At 41.4% G+C, this 23,578-nt stretch overlaps 1 protein-coding gene and 1 long non-coding RNA gene across 12 annotated transcripts in view; one reads left to right on the top strand and one right to left on the bottom strand.

Moving 5' to 3' along the window:
* LOC147440563 (uncharacterized) overlaps positions 1 to 23,578 on the top strand; it is a 203,060-nt gene that overhangs the window by 977 nt on the left and 178,505 nt on the right. For 3 of the 11 annotated variants that reach the window (XR_015190413.1, XR_015190414.1, XR_015190412.1), the window contains exons 4-7: positions 608 to 748; positions 852 to 931; positions 4,133 to 4,196; positions 4,279 to 4,326. This is a non-coding gene — a long non-coding RNA (uncharacterized LOC147440563). Of the gene's footprint in view, positions 1 to 607; positions 766 to 851; positions 932 to 4,132; positions 4,197 to 4,278; positions 4,701 to 23,578 lie in introns of those variants that run through there. The other 8 variants (XR_015190418.1, XR_015190419.1, XR_015190409.1 and 5 more) reach the window with 5 other exon arrangements.
* Positions 9,342 to 23,578, bottom strand: part of LOC147440564 (uncharacterized) — a 129,113-nt gene continuing 114,876 nt past the window's right edge. Inside the window, exons 2-5 of the mRNA XM_086530288.1 lie at positions 11,335 to 11,436; positions 11,073 to 11,201; positions 10,859 to 10,931; positions 9,342 to 10,559 (exon numbers count right to left, since the gene is read on the bottom strand). Of these exons, the coding sequence (XP_086386414.1) occupies positions 9,521 to 10,559; positions 10,859 to 10,931; positions 11,073 to 11,201; positions 11,335 to 11,392 (1,299 nt within the window). The 5' untranslated portion in view covers positions 11,393 to 11,436 and the 3' untranslated portion in view covers positions 9,342 to 9,520. The remainder of the gene's footprint in view (positions 10,560 to 10,858; positions 10,932 to 11,072; positions 11,202 to 11,334; positions 11,437 to 23,578) is intronic.

Raw genomic sequence — 23,578 nt, 5'->3', positions numbered from 1 at the left:
AGTATCTTATGCGATATGAGGAGGATGTCGTCGTCTTTTCAACACCTCTATCAAAAGGTGATGGATTGCACTAATTGGGGATGCCTTGGGCTTTTCCTTGCGAGAGTCATGCAGGTGTGCACATATGCTTTATTATGGAGTTTGACATGTTCTAGAATAGGTCCCATAGGATGCACCGGAGCTACAGAGATTATAAGATCTTGGTGCCCTTGTCCCTTTTTCATAGAGGATGAGTTGATGCCATGATACAATGATTTGTGAGAGCTTTTATTTGATGGTGTCTTCAATGCCAGCCCACTAAGGAGACTAAGATATGCTACAATCTTGCTCGACTAGTTCAATTGTTTGTTTACATTTTTAGCATTGATATGTGAAGGGTTTCTTGCGAAGTTTTATTTTTTTGGTTTCCCAGGTCCTTTCGGCCTTTTGCATATAAAAAAATGTTTTCAATCTCTTTGATTCAACATAGTTTGATGCACAGTTCCTTGCTGTGAGGTCCTGAACTAAGATGAAAGGATACACTCAAGATGTGCCTGTGATTTGCTGCATTCACAAACTTGTAAATCTTGCTGCCTCATAAGTCTTCTTTGTGGCTTGTTCTTCGCAGGGACATCAAACCTGACAATTTCTTAATCAACATGGGCACATGAAAAGTTTCAGATTTTGGGCTTTGTAAACCGCTAGATTGCAGTGTAATCTCACACTTTCAGGCGGCAACATTCATCGTTACAAAAATGGAAGTTGATGGGTACAATCAGCACTCTTGTACTGTATCTCATACTTCTTATGCTCTTGTGCTCCCTTGATTTCGAATTTATCAAAGGGTGACTTTTTCGAGTTCTTCCTTACAGGCATAATCCACAGGGGGAACAGGAGACTGCATTGCTCTAGAAGTACCCTTGAACAAGGGTTATGGTATGGACTGTGATTGGTAAGAGTTTTAGCAAGCTCAAAGCTTATCTTAACTTTTTTGGCTGCAAATTTATTTGTTCTGTTCTAGAAGCTTTTGTCTACATTCTCTTCTTGCCTTCCATATGTTTTTATGAGTATTGGAGTAGAGTCTCCATAGCGTTTTGAATTTGAGAACTCCCTATTACAATCTGCCTTGATGCAAGGAAGACTCTAGATGAGAAGGCTCTGATAGATGCATTTCTGATAAATAATTGCAACACAAGAAGAATTGCGAGAAGAAAAGAGAAACAAATGCAGCTGATGGCAGCACAAATCTTTATAGAAAAGAAGTCTAAGCACAATTAACCGTATCCAACATGGGAGTCAAAGAAGCAAATTTGGATGGAATGTGGTAATGCATCAAGGATGCCCTTGTTGATTTTGAAAATGGGAAGTAGAGCACTTAAACTTCTCTTTGCTTGAAAAATGCTTACTCTTGTACAGCCTTACAACAAGAATAGCATCGGTAGCTTTAGGAGATATGGCACATCGAGGAGCAGTCACAAATGCACCTGTAGAAATTTACTCATGGTCTGTGCTCCATCAATACTTCCAAAATAGTCTAGTTGGGGTTCAGAGATAAGGATAGGGGGTGGTTTGGCTATCTAGATAAATATGGGGTTTTACTTATGCAGTTGCATGGAGTGACATCCCCCAAAGAGTATAAGGGAACCCCCCCGGGCTCTTCCTCTCCCTATCTTTAGCCAATGTGATGATACCCTGAGTTGACCAATCGCCCTCTTGAACTATGTGGCATGTAATATGTCTATGTAGCGTGATCTCAAGATGAACCCCTTGTCTAGCATGGTCAAGAAGTGCTCACTATAATACATCATCTTTGGGGGAAGAGGCTCGCTAAGTGCAATCCATGTCTTTGTTATGTAGAGCTGCAATAGAACCTCTCTAGGCAAAAGGGGTTGAACTGGATGGAGAACTTTCAGAGGTGATCGACTTAATAAAGTAATTTCAAGAGATGTGAAAAAAAGCTTTGTTCTAAATGCAGTGCTACCATTAAACAAACAACAATGGTCACTTTTTCAATCAACTACAGTCTTTTCTACACCATCAACATCAAGTTACGGTCCATTCAATGAAGCTGTAACACATTTTTTTTCTTTCTTCGAGGTCAACACAAGATTAGCCAAATTTTTACATGCTACATACGCTTGAGATGCCTAGAAAGAAAAGAAAGCTACTCATGTAAAAGTGTGCGTAGAGAGAGAGAGAGAGAGAGAGAGAGAGAGAGAGAGAGAGAGAGGATAATAAAAAGGATGTGCCTTTTTGAAATGATGTGCTATCTTAATTACAATAAAAGGGGTTGTGAGATAAATTGGATGCACAACACAACATTACAATATGTTGCATAAAAATCAATGCTTAAACCGACACAAATAGATGGGTAATAAAAATTTAAAACATCGGTATGCGGATTGATATAGGCATCAAAATCGTACTATCAACACAGGCATCGGTATATGTGGTGTTGCAATATTGGAGAGTACAAGCACCAATATCGACGTGCATATTGATGTCTATATTAGCATCCACATCGATGCCTATATTGACGTCGAAACTTGTAAATTTTTCACACTGATGTTTATATCGATGTCAAAACTTGTAAAGTAGATTGGCAAGATTGGTGGTGCATATATTGCAGCACCAAAAAAATAATCCTCTCTCCTTGAAAGGAATTGTGCAAAAGCAACCGCATTCCACTTACATTTTGACTAAAAATTGAGTAGTATTGTGAGTACAGATTGACATTGTATCATTGCCATATCAAGATTTCGAAACCATAACCATAACAAGATTCACAAACCATAACCATATCAAAATTCCGTAACCCTAACCATAACAAGATTTGCAAACTATAACAAGATTATCAAACCATAACCAAAGAGCAATTCCATAACCATGATCATAACATGACTCTTAAACCATAACCATAATTTTGAGTGGATTCCAAAACCATAATCATAACACGATTCCAAAACTATAATCATACCAATAACATGATTTCAAAATCATAACCACCATCACAAGATTTTGAAACCTTTACCATAACCATAACAAAATTCTAAAGTCATAATCAAAAAGCAATTCTATAACCATGATTACAATCACAATCATAACCATAACAATGTCCATAATTATAACCAAAACCAAACTTGAGTATAAATGAATATAACTTAATAAAAACATATTCATGATCAGAATCATGGCTGACATCTCAGTATACATAAACCAAAATCATAACCATAACTAACTATACATGAGCTATACTCAATGAAAACATATATATGAACTATATTTGTCAAACTAATACCTTCTAGTCGACGGTCTCTTCTTTATCATGAAGCTGACATAAAAGAGCTGACAATCCATGCTTGAATCTATACTTGTCTTTTCGACGTGTCGGAAGATACTTCATGGCAAGTTCTTGTAAGATAAACACTTAACTATAACATAAATAATAGAAAAACATATGCATATATGCTATTTAAGTAGTGTATAATACTTGCAAACTTATGTCAATAAATCTCGTAGCTTCCACTCTCAAGATAAGATGATCCTATAGACTCTAGACGTACTTTAATTGCATCTCTTTGTTGTTGGAACTTGTCAAGATGTTTTTGCGTCTCTTATGTGATCCCTATCCACTCTCTACATCCAATCATGTAGGCATTGGCTCATTATTCTTGTACCTGTCTCGTCTCTGATCAACAATGTGAAATTGTCATAATAGCCATAATCATGATCTAGTCATTGGAGACTGGATCATACCCATATGCTGGTCTATACACTCTATGAATGGTCTCAATGATATAATTCTTCCTCTCTAGATTTTGAACCTCAATACAATGGATCACTTGGTTATTGACGCTCGTCATTGGCGGGTGTCGGAATAAGCGTTGATAAAGATGGAGGGAAACACTGCTCAATTCAAAATTCAAAATTAATTTTTCTTCACGTATATCGACGTCTATATCAATGCTAATACCAACAAGTATACCGACATAGCCTTTATCGACACATGTACTGACGTCTGTATCAATGTCTACAAAGACACATGCATCAACTACCTACTGTTTTACAATTGTTGAGAGATCATTTCTTGCATTTTGTCTCTTCTCTACACCGGCTCCATAGCTCCTCTCCACCTCTTTCTCTCGTGTTGCAGACGTTTGTGGAGTTGCCTCTTCTAACCTCTGATCTATGCTTTCACATATTTCTACACAAAGAAGGTATATATTTTTGTTGTATATGTGTGAAAAAATTTGTGTTTGTATGTGTAGGTAACCTCATGTTTATGCATTGTTTTTGCAGGTATTTTCTCGATTCTTCGTACTCCTCGCACACTTGCATTCTTTAAATGTGAGTGCTCTTTCTTTTGTTTTTATGCATGCATTCACACACATAAACACATAAATATACACTATAAATACACACACATTCATAACCACACATGATCACAGACATGCAAAATCACACACACATAATCACTTTTTATAGTTATGCGTAAGCTTATGGTTAAGATAATGGCAATGTTTATGATTTTAATACTAGTTTTCTTGTTATGCTTATGTTTATGATTATTACGAAGGTATTGGTTACAATTTTGATAATGCTTATGGTTATGGTTTATTTTTTTATCATACCACTGATAATGGTTATGGTTTATTTTTTGTTATGCTAGTGATAATAGTTATGGTTTTGGCAACGCTTATGGTTATTGTTTTTTTTGGGCTATGTTAGTAGCAATGGTTATGGTTTTTATACCTTTTTATGGTCGTGCTTATGCTTATGTTTATGATAGTGGCAATGCTTAATTTTTTTTTAATGATTATGCCATTGGAATTGGTTAAGGTTATAGCGTTGTTTATGGTTAGCACAATGAGAATTGCAATGATTATGTTTAAATGGTTTTTCTTATGGTTATCATTTAGTTATACTTACAATTTTGGGGTTTTTATGGCAATAGTAATGGTTATCATGGTTATTACATTTTTTATATTGACTGTTTCATATTTATGGTCATTTGCTTAACACTTCTTTATTGTTTTATGATGCAATATCAATCTATCTTAAGGCAAAGTGCGATTCCTTTTGCATTCTTCTTTTGAGTAGAGAGGTGTTTCCTTTGTTATTGCAACACATACAATAACAAACGTCACTAATCTTTACTCAATTTTTTAAAACAAGTGCAAGTGTCGGTATACGTGTCTGTGTAGGCGTCGATATGGATGTCAGTACATGCGTCTCTACAGGTGTCGGTAAAGAAAATTATTTTACCGACATCTATACTAACAATATAACTCCAACGCTTATATCGATGGTTCAAAATTTTAGAACTCGTTTATTTGCTTCGGTATAAGCGTCAATTTTTGCATCACGTGTTATAGTGAGTATCCAAAGTGCACCGTACAGAGCTGTCAAACTCTATGTCATGGTCTTTCTAGCTCTATCCATAACCGATGTCCCATCCCTAGTCTTATACACTTTGTTAGGATTTTACTCATGTGAGATCTCTAAGGTGTACGTGGTATGCTAAGTGATGTACTCTCTATTGAAGAGAGAGATGAATGCTCTCTTGATAGCACTACTACTACAATAACGACCATCACAAGAACGCAAACAAGGCATGTGTTGTCTTGAAGAAGAACAAAAGAGTGAGAAAATTGGTCTCGCTCTTTGTTTAAAGGCTAAGGTGATTGAAGAGAGATGCATTGTAGACAAAGCACATGAAGTCTTCAAGGTTGAGCATCACGTAGCAGATCGGCATGTGCGGATATGAGGTGCACATCAAGGATGAGCCCTATTGCACGAGAGAGAGAGAGAGAGAGAGAGAGAGAGAGAGAGAGAGAGAGAATAAAGTTGAGAAGAGAGGAAAGAAACTTTTTGAAATTTACCCGTCGGATTTAAAAAAATCGCTCGCAAGAAAATATCCTCCGTGATTGTGCAACCTTTGAGAGGCATGTGAAGGTTGTACACAAGGGTGGAGCTCACACTTTGCTTCACAAGGACATATTAATGGAGCAAACAATGGAAACGACAATGACAATAATAACGTCAATGACACTAGCAACAACAGAGACACCTAATTTTCACCACTTTATGCTAATGTTATTTTAATATGCTTAAAGTTTTCTCGTATTACAATAATGGTTGCTTTCATTCAATACTCATCCTTTTGCTAATATTGTTTAAATAAAATGTAAACTTTAAAGTCTTTCAACATTAGTATATGGGTATATTTCACTCATTTTAATGTTATGTTCTTTACAAATTCTGTTATATATTAAAGCTTGTACAAGTTTTCTTTTTAGATTGAGCGCATGAGAGAAACTTGTTTCGGCATTGTGAAGTGTCATTTATGATGAGTTCGTATGTGTGATGCAAAGTGAATAGTGATCCACCTCAAACAAAGGGAATCTTTGAAATTTGATTGTTGAATTCTCTAAAAACGCTCACTGTGAAATGCTCGCCAAAAAATCACACTCCATGCCACACTAAATTACACATCACCTTCACCATTAAACAACGTGCTACACAGTTACGACAACTTCTCTTTTAAGTACGTCCCTCCCAAGTGCCTTCTTCGGGGTCCGTATCATTGTACCACATCGTTTTATATTATGCATTGACTTTATTTGCATAATAGGGCCATATTACATAGCCTTGCATAGATCTATAGCATATGCAAACGCTCCACCCTTAACTCCCTAATTCACGAGGACTTTGAATACGAGGAAAATAAAGGAACACCAATAAATCATAAAATCAAAGTACACAAAGTATAAAAAGTGTGTTTTGTAACTTTTTTAAATGTTTTGCTTGTTTTTGGATAATAATGAATCAAAATAGCAAAAACTCCATTATTAGAAAGTCAATACAAGCTAAAGTAGCGAGAAAGCAAGAGAATAATTTTGGCTAATTTTTGTGTCAAAAATAATAATTTTTGGGCTAATTTTCTCATGTTTTTCATAATGATAATAAATAACCGTTAAAACCTTTGAAAGTATATGACAAATCTACAAAGAATGCACTTCCAAGTATATCCAATATGGCAAAATTGGAGGACGCCAAAAATTGAGCTCTAACGAAATCTAGCACGAACAATCAAAATTACAGTATACAACCATCAATTGTTCAAACTGCAAACCATTTGGGCAACAAGAAATGTAGAGGAAAGAAAGTTGAAAGTGTGGAAAGCATGAAATGACTTCTAATTAAAGGGTAATGATTGAGAGAAAGAGGGACTTTTTCTAGGCTCATTTGCAAGTTAGAGAGAGAGAGAGAGAGAGAGAGAGAGAGAGAGAGAGAGAGAGAGAGAGAGAGAGCTTTTGTGCCTTAAGAGGTTCGTTTTCCTTTTTGCTATGGACCAGCCCGGGAAATTGTTACCCACTAGATCAAACATGTACTCTTCTAATATGATGTCATATGCTTGTAAATGATTAAAATACATACATAGGTAGTAGGACTCCGACCCATCATGGGATGGATCACCTCAATCACAGAGGGAAAATCCATGTATGGGATAGTTAGGCTTGCCCAAATCAGGCTCACCAATCATTAAAAGGAAGCTCTCCATAGCACCTACAAACTGTAAAAGTTAATTTTTAACAACATGGATCGTGCCGCATGTACCTCAACAAAATTTGAAGACAAAGTGAGTGCTAAGGGTATTTAAGTTAAACTTGGGAAAAAACACCAATAGTTTGGGGCAACCATAGTCCCAGGTCTGAAAATTGATTACACTATAGGTGGATCTAACCTCCAAGGCCCAATGAATGCATAGTACAAGTTAGGTAAAGTTTGACCAAAAATCATGGGTCGCCATTCATGTACTTGACCATCACTCAATGGAAAGATGGAAGCTCGTCCAAAAGAGTGTATAATTAGCATAGAAGAGCTATCAAACATACAAAAGGCTCCTACTAACACTAGCATTGCTAGAAATTGCTTGGAAAAAACCATTAACTTTTCGACACACATGTCAAGGAAATCGGAAATCCAAATGATAACCTGCAAACTAAAACAAAATAAGCTTTAACACACGTGCATAATGGAGACTAGGACATCTAGTAGAGGAAAGTGTAAAGTGATCCACTCATGACTAAAGGGAGACCACTACCTAGAGTCGATACAAAAGATGTAAAGATTTGGCTAGAAATACAAAAGTGGGACTAACTCTTGCTGTTTAAGTTCAAATTTGCATCTAACTTCTTTAACTTGAGCTAGAAATAAGTGCTTGAGTCTCAACCCAAAAGCCCAAAATTGTTGGATCGTGATCCATATACATGCTCTAATCCAAAACTGAATGCACAGATTTGCTGTAAAGTGTGATCCCTTATAGATTTTGCTCTCTCTCCAAAGTTCAAAAGTTGCACCCCTAGGAAAAGTGGGCTCTAGAATTTGCAAGAAAGGGCTCAAATTTTTAACCAGTGATTCAGATTACACAAAAGTGATGCCCCTAAAACCCATTCAACATTGGGATCCAACTTATATCATTAAAAGTCAAATTGGTGAAAATTGTTGGGTCGCAATTTTGTACCTTTTCCTTAGTTTGACCTACAAACTCTTGCACTTGCATACAATGTTATCCTAAGCTTATTGGTGAATTTTAGTGAAGTTTGAATGAAGATTGCCAAAGTTTTGGAAAAGATAACTGCAAAAAACATTCACGTCCTAGCAAGAAATCACAACCTACTCACTAAAACAAAACAGGCTAACAATAACACAATATTTGTACAGTCCAAGATTTTACATACAAAAATATGTTGTTCCTAGAGACCGAAATGGCTCTACACTTATCTCTTAGCACTTTTAGATCCTGAATCCAGCACGATACACCAAGCCAGTGCTTAGAGAAAAACGAGCCCACCCGATGAGAACAATAATACAAGGCAATTTAAGAAAACTACTTTATTAAAGGTGTAAAGAGTATGGTGATTAACGAGTAATTTATATTTTTTAACTTTAAAAAATCATTGCCCTAAAACAACTTTGAAATACATTAAGGCACTTTGAAGGAGATTAATGCAAACATTGAATGAGAGAATATTTTCGTTTCCAATGTCCATGAGGTGATGAGTACTACTGAGGATATTAAAAGGTATGGACTTTGATGCATTGTTGGCTACTAGGTGAAAGGAATCTATTTGTTAAAAATAAAAAACTTTCAAAGGTGACTAAATAATAGCAATTTCAAAAAAAGTGAAAATAAGATTTGTTTTAGAGGTACCAATATCATTAAATAAAACACAATGATCACTTTTCAAATCAGCTAAATTCTTTTCTACACCACCAATGTTAAGTTGAGATTCCATTCAATGATGCTGGAATACTTTTCTTTTCTTACTGGAGATCCTCAAGCACTGAGAGAGAGAGAGAGAGAGAGAGAGAGAGAGAGAGAGAGAGAGAGAGAGAGAGAGAGAGAGAGAGAGATCTCCCAATTACAATAAAATGGACATGATGATGCCATAGTTCCTAATCAAATTTTGTAATTGTGAAAGTCCCTTCAATGCAAGACTAGTTAGTAGTGCTTCTAAAGAAAGAGCACTTACCTCTAGCTTGGAGAAGATTTATTGAAGTCAGGTTGGGCATTCAAATTGCTTGTGGCATTTGAAAAGTCATCTTCAAAGGGTGATGTTGATGCTCCTTCTACAATAGAAGTAGGTTTGCTTTCTTTACTCCCCATCTTGATATCATCTGGATATGGCATTGCTTGTATTTCAAGGTCCCATCTTATCGGCTTTGGCTCTGTGCTACCAATATTTATCAAACTTCCATCAATCTTTGTCTCCACATTCTCAAGTTCTTGCTGAAAATCCTTGCTGGTAGAAGATAAGAGTGTGTTCAAAGCTTGATTTGATTTATTTAGCCATGATGTGCCATCCAACATATTTTCTGAGCCTAAACTGAACTCTATGGGTTGAGTTGTGGGCAAGGATGTCCTTACCCCCTCCTCACCGCTTGAAAAAGGAATAAAGTTAAGATTATTGCACACCTCTGGTTGTAGTAAGAACAACTCGGATTGATGCGTCAACTCATTGCTTCTTTGATGAAGAAAGCTTCGATTTGTTGCTGACAAAAAATTTGGCTTACCTGGAGAGTTTGTCAAAATACAATTTCCTTCTTGTGCCTGTGACAGGTTTTGTTGTGTAGTTTGATACTTCTCACCTCGTTGTAGCATCGGATTGTTGGAATCAATAGGAAACATTGATAGTTGTCTTGATTTGTCGGACGATGCAGAAACCATCATATGATCCTGTGCTTGATTAAGAGGTTGTTGGGCCATAAAGGATAGTACGCTACTATTCAAGCTAGTGGTTGAGTACGGCTGTTGACGTCCTTGATATGGGACCATCCCATTGAAGTTGAATGTTGCTTGTAAGGAGCTCGGTCCACTTTCAAGCTGGTGGTTCCAAGGGGAGTTGAGACATTGATTGAAGGGATTAGATTGTAAAAATCCTCTACCAACTGGACTAATGAGCGGAGAACCACCCATGCGAATGCTATCTTTAAGAGACTTGTCGCTACCTGATCTTTGTAGATGAGGGTGGAAAAGCTTTGGAAGGGATGGTTGAGTGCTTTGACCTGACATCCTTAGGAGAAAAGGATAAAAAATGAGTCAGTAAACATGTATATTAGTAGGAAATCTTCTAATTACATACTAAAAATTCATGAATTTAGATGCACATAAAGTTCTCAAAGGCACTACTGTGTGTTTAATTTCATACAACTTTACATGTTATTGTTTTTTTAGTTTATCACCATTGCATACATCATACACTTCAAAAACTCATGTACCTAAAGAGATCTCCTTAAAAGTATGTATACTTTGATATGGGAGTAGACAAAAACTCAAGAATTGGAAAAGACCTTGTTAGAAGTAGGTTCTTACGTAAGTGTAGGCGAAAAATCTTGTTGTTTCATGAGGAGCTGCTGGGCGTTTATGACTTGTTCTCTCTCCCTCTCTACATATGATTGATTGCACGTTAGATGCCAAAAAGTCTCGAATATGATTTTAAAAAGCCTTCTTTAAACCATCATATGATTGCACATATAGTGAGCCTAATACGATAGCCAAGAAGAAAAAGGAGGGCGATAAAATATACCTTGTCTATGCCTATTCATATGTCCACCGAGGGCTTGCGATTTTGCGAATTTCATGGGACAAAAGCGACACTCGTAAGGTTTGAAGTTGGGATCCTCATCACCATCGGAACTAGGCCGTTTTCTTCTATCTAGCAATCACCTCATAAAAGCTAGGTAAGAATATATTACTGCTTTGTGAGAAATTTACAGTGATCCACTAAATAATTAGTTGTTTGCTATTAGTATGATAAATGTTGGTTAGGAAAAACGTTTAGAGATTACCAGATTGCTCGCTTGCCGCGGTACTGCAACTCGATGCATCGTTATGGCCTCCTTCCATGTCAATGAATGAGCCCAAAAGCAAGCGAGCTCACCATGAAGAGCCTACCATCAAATTTATTGCATAAAAAATCATAAAAAGGTTGTCTAAAAATTTGCAAGTTATCTTTAACCGTAATTGAGCTCTACAAATAAGAAGGCTTTCTTAATGGCTTGAAAACGATAAAGGAAAGAAAATTAAGAAGAAAAACACAAATGTATAACGTGCATTTAACTATCTCTATTTATATACACACAAAAAGTCTTTTGACTTTCCACCTCCACGGCCTTTTCATTTCCTAAACTCACCCTTCACTTATGCACTCAAGATGTTTTGAAAGGATTTTTGATTTTCAAGATTGGGGAGACCCAATAAGGCAACTTGTAGATTTTTTAATATTGATTGAACGCTACAAATAACGGGGTTACCAGATCTTGATGCGAAGCTGATATGAGGCATGATCGTAACGTAGTAAAGCAAGCTTGAGAGAGAGAGAGAGAGAGATATGCAAAGCTCTTGTGAGATAAAATTCATCAAATGATTCAATACCTACAAGTCTCTACTTGCTTCTACTACTAGCTCCTCTTTAAAGACAATCAGTACTACGAAGATTTCTTGCTCCGTTCTCGTTCCCCCATGAAGGGGTCTATACTTGTGTATGAGACTGCATCCACGGATACCTCGGGTGTGTTTGTGAAAGCATAGTTTTCAGCTCATAAGTTTTCATTGAGTTTTGAACAAGTTCAGACTATTTTTAAAATTAACTGGCCGCCCACTTACTAATTGGCAGCCATTTGCAAATTATGCCTATCAAAGAACTAGGCACCCCCTCTCTTGCTAAAATTGAGAATGAGAGATCCCATTTTCTCTCTTTTTAGCAGCAAAATCTGGTTTCCCTATTTCAAGACCTCCCTCCCCCCCCCCACAAGAAAAAAGGAAGGCATCCCTAGCCTCTGGCACCTATAAAACCACCTGTTGGCACCCCCAGGTTGCAGTTCAGATGCAACTAGAAACAAGGCACCCCTGCTCCGAGAAGGAGCTGAGGCGTTTCTACCACGATAGTTCAGCAATTTTATGTGATGAGTTTGGATCGGAGATTGGTTTCCCCATTGGGAGCAATAGGTGATGATTTGTGTTTGAGTACTAGTAGTTTTTACTACTGTGTTTATGTTTTGCAGGTACTACGTCTCTGAGATCTGAGCAAAGGAGGCTTTGGCCTAAGCTCAAGAAATTCATGAAATGGAATCCGAAATGGTTTGTATGGTCCTTGTGCTCTAAGAGCAAACTGGAGGATCGTTGAGTAGAGAGCTCCGGCTCTCGAGTTTTCGAACTGGAAAGAAACCACTAGTGAGTTTGAGATCTACAACGAAGGGGTTTCTCCAGTCCTTATGCTTGTAAAAAATTATCCCCAATAACAAAGATTCTTTTTAAAGGGGTGGGATCATCCCATCTTCAGGTCGATTAATACTGTGTCGATCTTCTCCCTTTTCTCTCTCTATATTTTATTTTTGTAAGTCTATTAATTGTTAGGGTTCTTGCCCTTGGAAGTGCATCCTCCTTGTGGGGTGCATCACCCAAGGAGGAGGTTCCTAGCTGGTTGCTACGAGTTCTCTCTGTCGATTCCAGCACATGGTGCATCAATTAGGTGGCCATGGTGATGCCTATGCGTGGCTCTTGCCCGATGGTACGCAGCCCTTGTCCGACCATGTAATATGGCTAATATTTGGGAGGGATAAAAGCACCTCCCCCTGTGGGCCCTCTGGTGTGTCGGAAAAAAAATAATCGTTTGTGTGCGCTCCCGTTAATTGTGTGGCTCCCGTTGGTGATAGTGTATCAGAGCAAGGTCTCCTCTCGAGGACGCTTTCGAGTAGATACGGGAAGAGCCATGACGAGTCAAGCGAGAACTACCGAAGAAGAGCTTCCGAAAGTACAAACTCAACTTGCAGAGTTACAACTCCTCCTTACTCTGCTAGCTATGCACCAAAAGGTTTTGGACGATCTCAAGAAGCCCCAAGAGAAGGATATCGATGGGCATTAGGAAAGCACTGTCAAAAGTGACAATCAGAAAGAGGAAACAAGAATCGAGGCAGAAGTGCACAAGGGATCTCTGGATCGAAACAATTGGACTGTGAAGAACAAAGGCCAAGAAAAAGACACGCTCTCTCTTTCTGAATGAAAGTAAAGATATATTCGAAGCAGTTTCGAGCCAAGACGCAATGGTCCCAAAGACTAGAGCCCCTTTTCGTATTCCTTTATTATTACTTCACCAAGGTACAACTCCCGAGGATCCTCTTCTTCGAGACTTCGCGTCCAGATGCTCTTTGAGAATGAGGCCCCAAGGGTCCTTATAAACAGTACAAGGGATGCGCAAAAGTAGAGCCCAAAAGCATCAGTTTCTTTTTTTTTCCCAGAAAAAGATCCTTGCATTAGTTAATAAAACTGCCCTATGGGCTATGAAGTGCCCTTGTTAGAGAAGGCTACATCAGCATGTGGGGAGACTCTCCCAATGAAAGAACAAATATGTACAATAAGGGCAAATTACGAGATGGGAGGAGGAAACGGCCACATTGGTGGATGGTACTGTCATCTGGGCGCGCCATGAACCATGGTGTAGAAGGGCCCTTGGGCACCAAAATTGCAAGAAGGCCTCGAGATACTCCCGCATGCTGTTGGAGCTATGTTGAAGTCTCTCAAACTGGCCCTTGAGTGTGTGGATTAGCTCTAGCCAAATGTCACGGACTGGTCGAGCCTCGAAGATGCGGAAGCAGTAGGCTTGCTAGATCAATCACAGTGTCAGGCTGCAGATTAGCTTCCAACACCACTCTCTATCTCTACTCCACTCGTGAGGGACTCTGTGGCTGGTTGGAGTGTAAGCTGACCCTCCTGTATCACAATCATCTTGCTGACTGAAACCATCTCAAAACGAAGTGTTGGGCCCTTGAGTGTGGACAAAGTTGCAACACCCAAGTGTACTGGCTAGCTGTGGAGAGTGCAAGTAGCAGTTGAAGAACCCAAAGCCGAACTTGATGTGTCATGGGGCAATCCCACAGACCCTGATGCTGAGTCTCAAGCAGGTGGTCACAAGCGGCACATATTGCCGAGGTGCCGTTGCACACCAATCAACTCCCGACTGCAGTAGCTCGATGTGCAACAAGCCACTGGAACATGGTGGCTCGTCTCGACTATTTGCTGTTCCACAAACGCTCCCGCCAGGAACTGAGTACAGAGACTCTCCTCTTACCAGTGAATCGCGGCAGTAGGATGAGCCTCCCTCCACGCTCTCAATATGTGGCAACCTAGCTGAGCTATGCACTAGATCCTTGGGTGATCGACTAGAGTAAAGGGATCCCACCCAAACCACTCCCCCGGGTCCCACTGCACTCGCATCAAAGTACGGCTTTCCCAAGCCCAAAGCCGCTAGTTTCTTGACTCAAGATATGACAGGTTGAGGTCTATGACACAAATCCTCCCACTCATGCCCGATAACTCTAATACATTGAAAACAGCACACGACCACCTCTGGTGCCTCGACAATGACTTTGTGGAGGTGTCCCTCCCTTTGAACCTCGAAGAACATGTAGGTACCCATGTCTGAGAAAACCCTAGCTGAGACGAGGATCTCTAGTCGCATGAGAGCCATCCAGTAGGGAGCTGTCGACTCCATCGGGGTGTGTCACTTTGCAAGCATAGCCTCTACACTATATTGACGTATGCTTTGCATCCTTCTCATGTCTCGCAATTGCATGCCCTGAGTCTTCTCAGAAAGTACTCTGAACTGTAGCAAATAGCTACATGGCTGCCTTGTGGGTTTTCTGAACATTTATGCGCCCAACTATGCGAGTGCACGGACTGTGTTTGGAAATATTTGGTGGAATCTCTACCCCATGCAGCGCAGTGGTGCATTAGGGACTCCTCATATAGGGTTGGGGGTAGTCATGCTACTGTACATGGGACTAAGTTGGCTGCTTGGTAACGGCTATGTATGACCGTGAGGATCATGGATGTTTGGCAGCATGCTGGCTTTGTATGGCCCTCAGACAGTCTCTCTTTTCCCCGATCCGACCACAGAGTGGATTGCTCCTATGCTACTGAGCACTTTTGTGACCTAGGTGGTTCAGCTTGCATTTCGGCAGGGACTACCTTCTCAGACCACACGCCAATGATCCTTACTCTAGCTTATAGGCAGCAGAGTGGTAGTGTTATTCTACGCATTCCTGAGAGGATCTTGCTAGATACAGAGCTCAGAGAGCAGGTGGATACGTTGTGGACTGAGAGTCTGGATACTGAGGGGGACCTTGTTGTTAGAGTGGCCAATGGCATCAAAGAGCTTAGTCGTTTCTTTCTCTAGGAGTTGACAACACAACTCGCTGTAGCTCGAGAGGAGGAGCGGCGACTACGTCGGGGAATTGCCTCCTTGTAGAGGATGCAAGAGCGACACCCAGGTAGCCCCTAGATGGAGGACCAAATGTAGCAGGCTTGACAAAAGCTAATCACCATTGAGGAGCGGAGCCATGAGTTTGTTGGCCGGCATCTCAGTGGACCTAGGCACGTGATAAGAGTTATTGGAGAGTTCTTTGAGATAGTGGGTTCCCGACATGCATATTCGGGCATCCGCCCAATTGAGGAGATAGGATGGGATAATAGCAACAGAGCCTGAGGACATACGGGTAGTAGCTACTGACTTTTATAGAGACTTGCTCTCAGCTAAGCCACAATCACAGCACAAGGATGCATACAGAGAGTAGGTGTGGGCATAGATTCCTTGCCTCGCCACTGAGGAGATGCAACAGATGCTTGAACGATCTCTCTTGCCAGAGGAGCTTCGGGAGGCTCTTAGAGCACTCCCACATGGTAGTTTCCCTAGAGAGCATGGTTTGACTCCCAACTTTTTCTTGGAATATTGGGAGGTGCTTGGATTGGACCTATGTAGTGCATACGAGCACATTTTGCACACTGGGGAGATGCCTGATAGCATGAGCGAGGGGTTGATCTATCTTATCCCCAAGGAGGGGGGATCTCCTGATGAGATTCAGCTGTGCCGACCCATTACCATTCTCAACTCAACCTACAAAATTCTTGCAAAGGCTCTGAGTTTGAGAATTTAGACACTACTTGAGAGCTTCAGACTCAGACGGGCTTTGTCAAGGAGCGTAATATCCTTGACAACATCTTTACTTTTGGGAGGCAACTGCCCTTGCCCGCCTACAAGGAGAGGATTTTGTAGTGCTCCTTCTCGACTTTGAGAAGGCCTACATCAAAGTTGACTGGGAATTCTTGGAGGGCACTTTGTATAGAATGGGTCTCTCAGATGCATGGATCAGAGGGGTGTCTGCTCTTTCCAGATGTACTCACAGTCAAGTTTTGCTAGCAAGAGGTCGAGGGGAATGTTTTATGCCAACATTGTCACAAAGTGATGACGTGGCAAGACCTTGATAGATGAAAAATGACTCTATAAGTTGTCCCAACTTATGGTCCCTTTCCCGGATGGGGCCCAAGGGACACCAGGTTATTAAAAATAAGCAAAGAAGATGAAATCGCGCAAGAGGTGCTGACATGGCAGTTGTACGGACATACCGCAAAATGTGGCTACAGGTGCTGACGTGGCACAATGTATGAATTTCCGTGTTTTGCATTCGCAGCTTTTGGGCCAAGAAGCTTTTGAGTTTGAAGCTTTTCATGTATTGCTTTTGTGAGAGGCCATGGGCCCTTAAATATATAAGAAGAGGGCCCCTTGCACTCAAACTTGCTGACGAGCAACTAAGCAGAGAGGACCCTCGGACTTTGAACTTTGCTCAAGCATTAATATAAAAATAAATCTTGAAAGGGACACCAGATTTTGGGGCCAATACCTTTAGGCACAGAACTATGCCGGGCCGTGTCGACTTTTATTTAAATTGTGATAAAGTTTGTGATGTGTTTTAAGTGTTTCTCTCGTGTGTTGTGCCAGATTCCTGACTTGGGGTGTCCAAGTCTATTACAGTGGTATCAGAGCTTCAGGCGTGCTCTTTTCTGAAAGTGCAAGACGACGCTAAGGGATTTAACAAATTTTTTTATTATTAATCTTCGCGTCCCAACCCCGGACTTAGTAGCCATTGTGACCCTTACTTCAATGCGCATTGGGCACGTTCCCTTCTTCATCGCTCTGTCTTACGGGGCATAAGCCATAAGGAATTCAACACCACTTGTTAGGGAAAAAGGAGTTCTTTTTTTTACGCTTTTCTGTGTTGCAGAGACCTTTAAAAATCTCTTCGACGATTGAGAATTTGGATATGCGATGGAAGGAAAATTTGATTCTCTCAACAAGCTCTACGCATTGACATCAACAGACTTTATATCCAACAACTTTGGAAAATTACGGTTTTTGCAAAAATTTCAGTATGCGTGGAATTAATGTTTTTAGAAGATCTTGTTATTTGTGTACAGATAACAGGTAATAGGAGCAAGAAACTAGCATCTGTAAGCATTGGGAAGCATGGAGTTAGACATCCACCCTTTTGCAACGAGGTAAGCCATCTCCTTGAAATTTTGCCTGTTTTTTAGGTGAAATCGAGGATGAGATAGTGAGGAATTTTCATATGAATGAAATTGGGAGCAATGACGGCTCAAGAATGAACCCGATCACGATTCAAGATAAGAATCATGAATTTTGTTTGAAATTTGAATGAATGATGATGATGAATGATTCTAGTACATCAAGATTCCCATATGAATGAGATGATTGGATACTGTGGTGAGCGCATCAAAATTTCCAGAGGGATGAGATGGATACACAATGATCTAGGTGCATCAAGACTTTTGGACGGATGAGATGACTAGACTGAATGATTGAAACACTGTGTTCAATATGAACCAAGTGTGTGATTTGTGAACTGCATGTTCAATGAATGAAGAACTTTGAAACTGGAATTCCCAAAAATGAATCTGATTTTTTGTGTTCACTCATGTGATTGTGTTTGAGTGCAGGTTTGAAAGACGAAATGACTGTAGCATTTCAGTCTTGAGATTCTATGGACATGATCGCAATAAGAATTAGTTAACCCGACATCAGCGAGGTCCAGTGTGGATCTAGATGCGATTGCTAAACACGTTGCAAGGAATCAAGGTCCTAGATCTGGATGGATTTTATGTGATATGATTAGAATGTGATGTGAATGTTCAGTGACTGTCGTCTTTGTGCAAGTGCTTGATTTGTGTCGTCTAGTGCACCAATACTTAGAGTTAGTGTCTACTGAACTAGTTTGTGGCTTGCGTTTGATTTTGCAGGTGTAATCGAGGGCGATTACAATTCTTTCAAGAGGGGGGTATGTCACAAAGTGATGACATGGCAAGATCCTAACAGATAAAAAATGCCTCTATAAGTTGTCCCACCTTATGGTCCCTTTTCGACGGGGCCCAAGGGACACCGGGTTGTTAAGAATAAGCCAAGAAGATGAAATCACGCAAGTGGCCTCACAGAAGGTTGGTTTACTGGCCTATAACTACCCATCCGAGGAGAGGAGCTTCTGGATGCTGAGTTTGCTAATGACTTAGGCTTGTTTTTGGAGGGCTGTGAGGCCAATTTTCACAGGTGTGAGTAGGCTTTGGAGGTGTTTTGTTGTGCGTCGGGAGCATTGATCAATTGGCGAAAGACAATTGCTTTTTGGGTTGGTGATGCTCCCACACTTGGCTGGATGCCTTGTGAAGGCTTTCGTACGATCCCTCCATGGATGCCTCTTCGCTACTTGGGCTGCCAAATTGGCTTTGACTTGTCACTAGAGCAGCAGACTGTCCCTCTCCTCCTTGCCATTCAGAGGAAGCTTTTACACTGGAGCTCGGTGAGGCTCTCTCTTGCTGGCAGGGCTGTTGTGGCCAACCAGGTGATTTTGGCCACCATGTGGTACATCACATCTTGCTAGATCTTCTCGAGTTCTTATATCAACAAGTTAGAGAGGCTGATCAGGAATCTTTTGTGGACAGGAAGAGGCACATAGTCGGCTTGGGCCAAAGTCTCATGGCAGGTCCACCACCTTACCTTGTTCTCAGGGGGGACTGGACATAGTAGATCCCTCCTTGGGAAGCTCATTTTCAGGGGTCTTCTTCCAGGGGAGGAGCCCTGGAAAGAGCTCTTGCTACATAAAATCAGAGGCAAAGTTCCACAAACAGGAGGCCCATGGAGCCCCTTCACCCGTTGGATTTTCACAAAGATGCGTAGAGTGGGCATGAGCACGAGATGGAAGCACCCTTTGATGTTGAGCTTGCTTCGGTCTTGGGAGCAGCTGAGTGGGGGACTTTAGAAGCACCAATCCACATACATAGAGGAGCGCTTGAGACAGCTCCTTACATGGAATCCTTTCGTCAGTACACAGTGAGGTCACATGGTTGGCACTAGACCCCGTGTCTCATGGGGTCTCATGGCAAAGGGTACTGGCTGCATCGTGGAAGATTGGTTGCAGTCTTCAGCACTTTCCGAGGAGAGTCAAAGCACCCAGCTACTCGGCATGAGAGGGGTATAGAGCTTGTGTCAGGACATCATCGAGGCTATTCCAGTCGAATGGCATACTCCTCTCAAGGTGGTGGCTCCCAGCTGGATGGTGGTCTTTACTCGCCTAGAGGTCCTTGTCTCAGTTCGGGCCTGCCCCGACTTAGGCCCTTGCATGTTCTTTGAGGTTCAGCAAGAGGGTCGACTTCACAAAGTTTCCTGTAAGGCACCTGAGGTTGCAGAGTGTTGCTTTCAACGGATTCGAGTTGTGGGCATCACGAAAAGCAAATTCCTAGAAGAGATCTCGTGGCAGACAGTCTTCTCTTCCAATCCTACATACAAAAGAGGTGTGTTCTCGGGTTCCTTCTCGTAAATCAGCCCCATCTAGAACGTTTATGGGCTGGAAAAAAGAGAAAAACAGAAACCTGCTGCGATGGAAATACTTTTCGTATGCACTGAACTCGCCTATTTGGTCTGGGTGCCTTCTCATGCACTTGGGGCAGCCATGGGGGTTACCGGCAATGTCATCTTGATGGCTGAAATCTCCAGCAACTCCTCAATTTTCCTAGCGCTAGCTTTTTCTTCTTTAGAGAGCGAGAGAGAATTCGCTTTTTATGGTTCATGGCAGCCGGCAGGAATAGGAGGGTATCCTTTCATCAAGAATAGGGCAGATTGGGGCACTTAGGATTGGAGTTAGAGGGATTGCTTTCCTTGTGCCAATTCATACAGAGAGAAAGAGTGAGAAGATCAACACACTACTCGGACTAAAAGATGGGCAGGTCCTCCCTCGTGAAACTATCTTTATTACTAGGGAGGAGTCTATACACCTGAACCGCACATATTACCACGTTCATTCTAGAATCAGACTCGATGGTACTTGGAAGCCTCGGCTTCCTATTCTAAAGGCAAAACTCTATTCCAAGAAACTTTTGTTTCTTATATAATATCTTCGAGAACCAAGGTTCTCGCCTCTAGATCTCACCTTCTAGCTCAGGGCATAGTATCCCTGCAACTCTTTTCCAACTCTATTCCCAAAGTCCTCTTCTGTAGAAATCCCCTTGCCCGATGGTACGCGGCCCTTGCCCGACCATGTAACATGGCTAATATTTGGAAGGGATGAGCACCTCCCCCTGTGGGCCCTCTGGTGTGTTGAAAAGAAAAACACTCTCTCCTTGACAAAAAGTCCTTCGTTGCGAATCTTAAGTTCTTCATCCCAACTAGAGAGTCTACCACTCTCAGATCTGTGGACCTACACCCAGACTTATGTAACAAAACCCTTGGGCTGATCTGGCTCTAGTTTCTCAGAGAGCTTTTCTCTTGCAACGGCTCGTGCCTTCCTCTGCTCCTAGAGATCAAAACAAGAAAAACATTACCATTGAAGGCACTTCTTCGCAATGGAACTCCCCTATTTGGTCCTCATGGCTTCTTGTGCACTTGGGGCAGCCATGGGGGACACCGGCGATGGCATCTTTGATGGCTGAAAATCTGCAGAAACTCCTCCTTTTCCCTAGCACTGGCTTGTTCTTCTTCTGAGAACGGAGAGAGAGTTCGCTTTTTTTGGTTCATGGAAGCCGGCAGGAATAGGAGAGTATCCTCCTAGCAAGAGTAGGGCAAACTGGGGTGCCTAGGGCTGGAGATAGAGGGATCGCTTTCCTTGTGCCAGTTGATATAGAGACAAATCGAGAGAATGAAGGGCAAGTCCTTCCCCGTAAAAGTATCTTTAAATACTGAGGAGAAGTCAGTACAAGCACTTGAACCGAACGTATTACCACGTTCGTTCTAGATTCAGACTCGATGGTAAACGGGAGTCTTGGCTTCCAAAAGGCAAAACCCTATTCCAAGGAACTTCCATTCCTTATTCTGTATCTTTGAGAACCAAGGTTCTCACCTCTAGATCTCACCTTGAAGACTCAGGGCATGGAATCCCTACAACTCTTTTCCGACTGTGTTTCTAGATTCCTCTTCCGTAGAAATCCTAGTAGCAATAATATCTCCTGGACGCAAAGTCCTTCCTTGGGAATCTTACGCTCTTCATCCCAAGTGGAGAGTCTATGTCACAAATTGCTGACGTGTCAAGCCAATGAAGAATGGAGCCGACTTGCAGATCCCGGCTGAGGGGCCTAAACCCTAAGTGAAGAAGCAAAAGCAGCAGAAGAAGTTTTACCAACTTGCAAAGTCTTATTGAGTGGACTATTTTTATAGAGAAGTTCCCGCCAACTTATGGGACCCCGTCCGATGGGGCCCAAGTAACCCAAAGACATCAAACTAAAGCAGCTGATGACGTGGCAGCAGTACGGATGCTCCGCAAATTGCTTTGACACGCAGACATGGCAGCCTGTACGGATTTTTTCGATTTGCGCTGCTGACATGGTAGTTGTACGGATTTCTACAAAACGTGCTGCCTGATTTTCAACGCTAGCTTTTGGGCTAGTTGTTTTAGTTCAAGCTTTTCATGTAAACTGCTTTTCAAGGACAAGGGCCTTTAAATAAGTGTAGAGCGCTCAGTCTCTGGCACGCTTTTGGACGAAGGTGCAAAGGATGGAGTACCGGCTTGTGATAGTGGTATCAGATTATCAGGCACATGCTTTTTTGAAAGCATACCGGTCCCACAAAAGAGAAGACAAAGCAAACTGGCGCTTCCAAAGTCTATTGGAATCTTATTTGGAGTATCTTCTCCCCATCTATGACGTTCATAGGCTGGAAAATAGAGAAAAACAGCAACTTGCCGTGATGAAAATACTCTGTGTAGGCACTTCTTTGCGATGAAACTCGCCTATATGGTCCTCGCAGCTTCTCGTGCACTTGGGGCAGCCATGGGGGACATCGGCTGTGACATCTTGACAGCTGAAAATCTACAGCAATTCCTTTTCTCTAGCGCTGCCTTTTTCTTTTCAGAGAGTGAGAGAGAGTTCGCTTTTTATGGTTCAAGGCAGCCGGCAGGAATAGGAGGATATCCTCCTAGAAATAATAGGGCAGATTGGGGCGCCGAGGGCTAGAGATAGAGGGATTGCTTTCCTCGTGCCAATTGATATAGAGAGAAAGAGTGAGAAGATCAACACGCTACTGGGACTAGAAGATGGGCAAGTCCTCCCCTGTAAAAGTATCTTTAGTACTGGGGAGAAGTCTATAGAAGCACTTGAGCCGAACGTATTACTACATTCGTTCTAGAATCAGAGTCGATGGTACTCGGAAGTTGAGCTTTCTATTCTAAAGGCAAAACCCTATTCCAAGGAACTTCCGTTTCTTATTCTGTATCTTCAAGAACCAAGGTTCTCGCCTCTAGATCTCACATTCCAGACTTAGGGCATGGTATCTCTGCAACTCTTTTCCGACTCTGTCCCCAAAGTACTTCGAAATCACCACACACACACCCAACCCCCTTCCTCTTTTGTAGAAATCGTAGTAGCAACTCTGCTTTCCTGGATGCAAAGTTCTTCCTTGAGAATCTTAAGCTCTTGATCCCAACTAGAGAGTTTACCACTCTCAAATCCGTGGATCTATACCCCAACTTAGCGTACGAAACCGTTGGGCTGATCTGGCTCTAGTTCCTCAGATCGCTTTTCTCCTTGTAGCGGGAATGGGCACCACGTGCCAAGAGAAAAGAGTAAACTGAACAACTTTAAGCATTTCAAATAACATTGAACTGAAAGAGATGCACGACACATGAGACCAGGAGTGGCGGAGTTCCATCCAAGAAAGCACTGACTCCCCTTTCGGTGTTTCTTTATATTGCATCAAACAAGGTACAA

The sequence above is a fragment of the Adiantum capillus-veneris genome, chromosome 15 (assembly GCF_014529385.1).
Source record: "Adiantum capillus-veneris isolate H3 chromosome 15, ASM1452938v2, whole genome shotgun sequence".
NCBI classification, from domain to species: domain Eukaryota; kingdom Viridiplantae; phylum Streptophyta; class Polypodiopsida; order Polypodiales; family Pteridaceae; genus Adiantum; species Adiantum capillus-veneris.
This window is presented reverse-complemented; position numbering and strand designations above follow the sequence as displayed.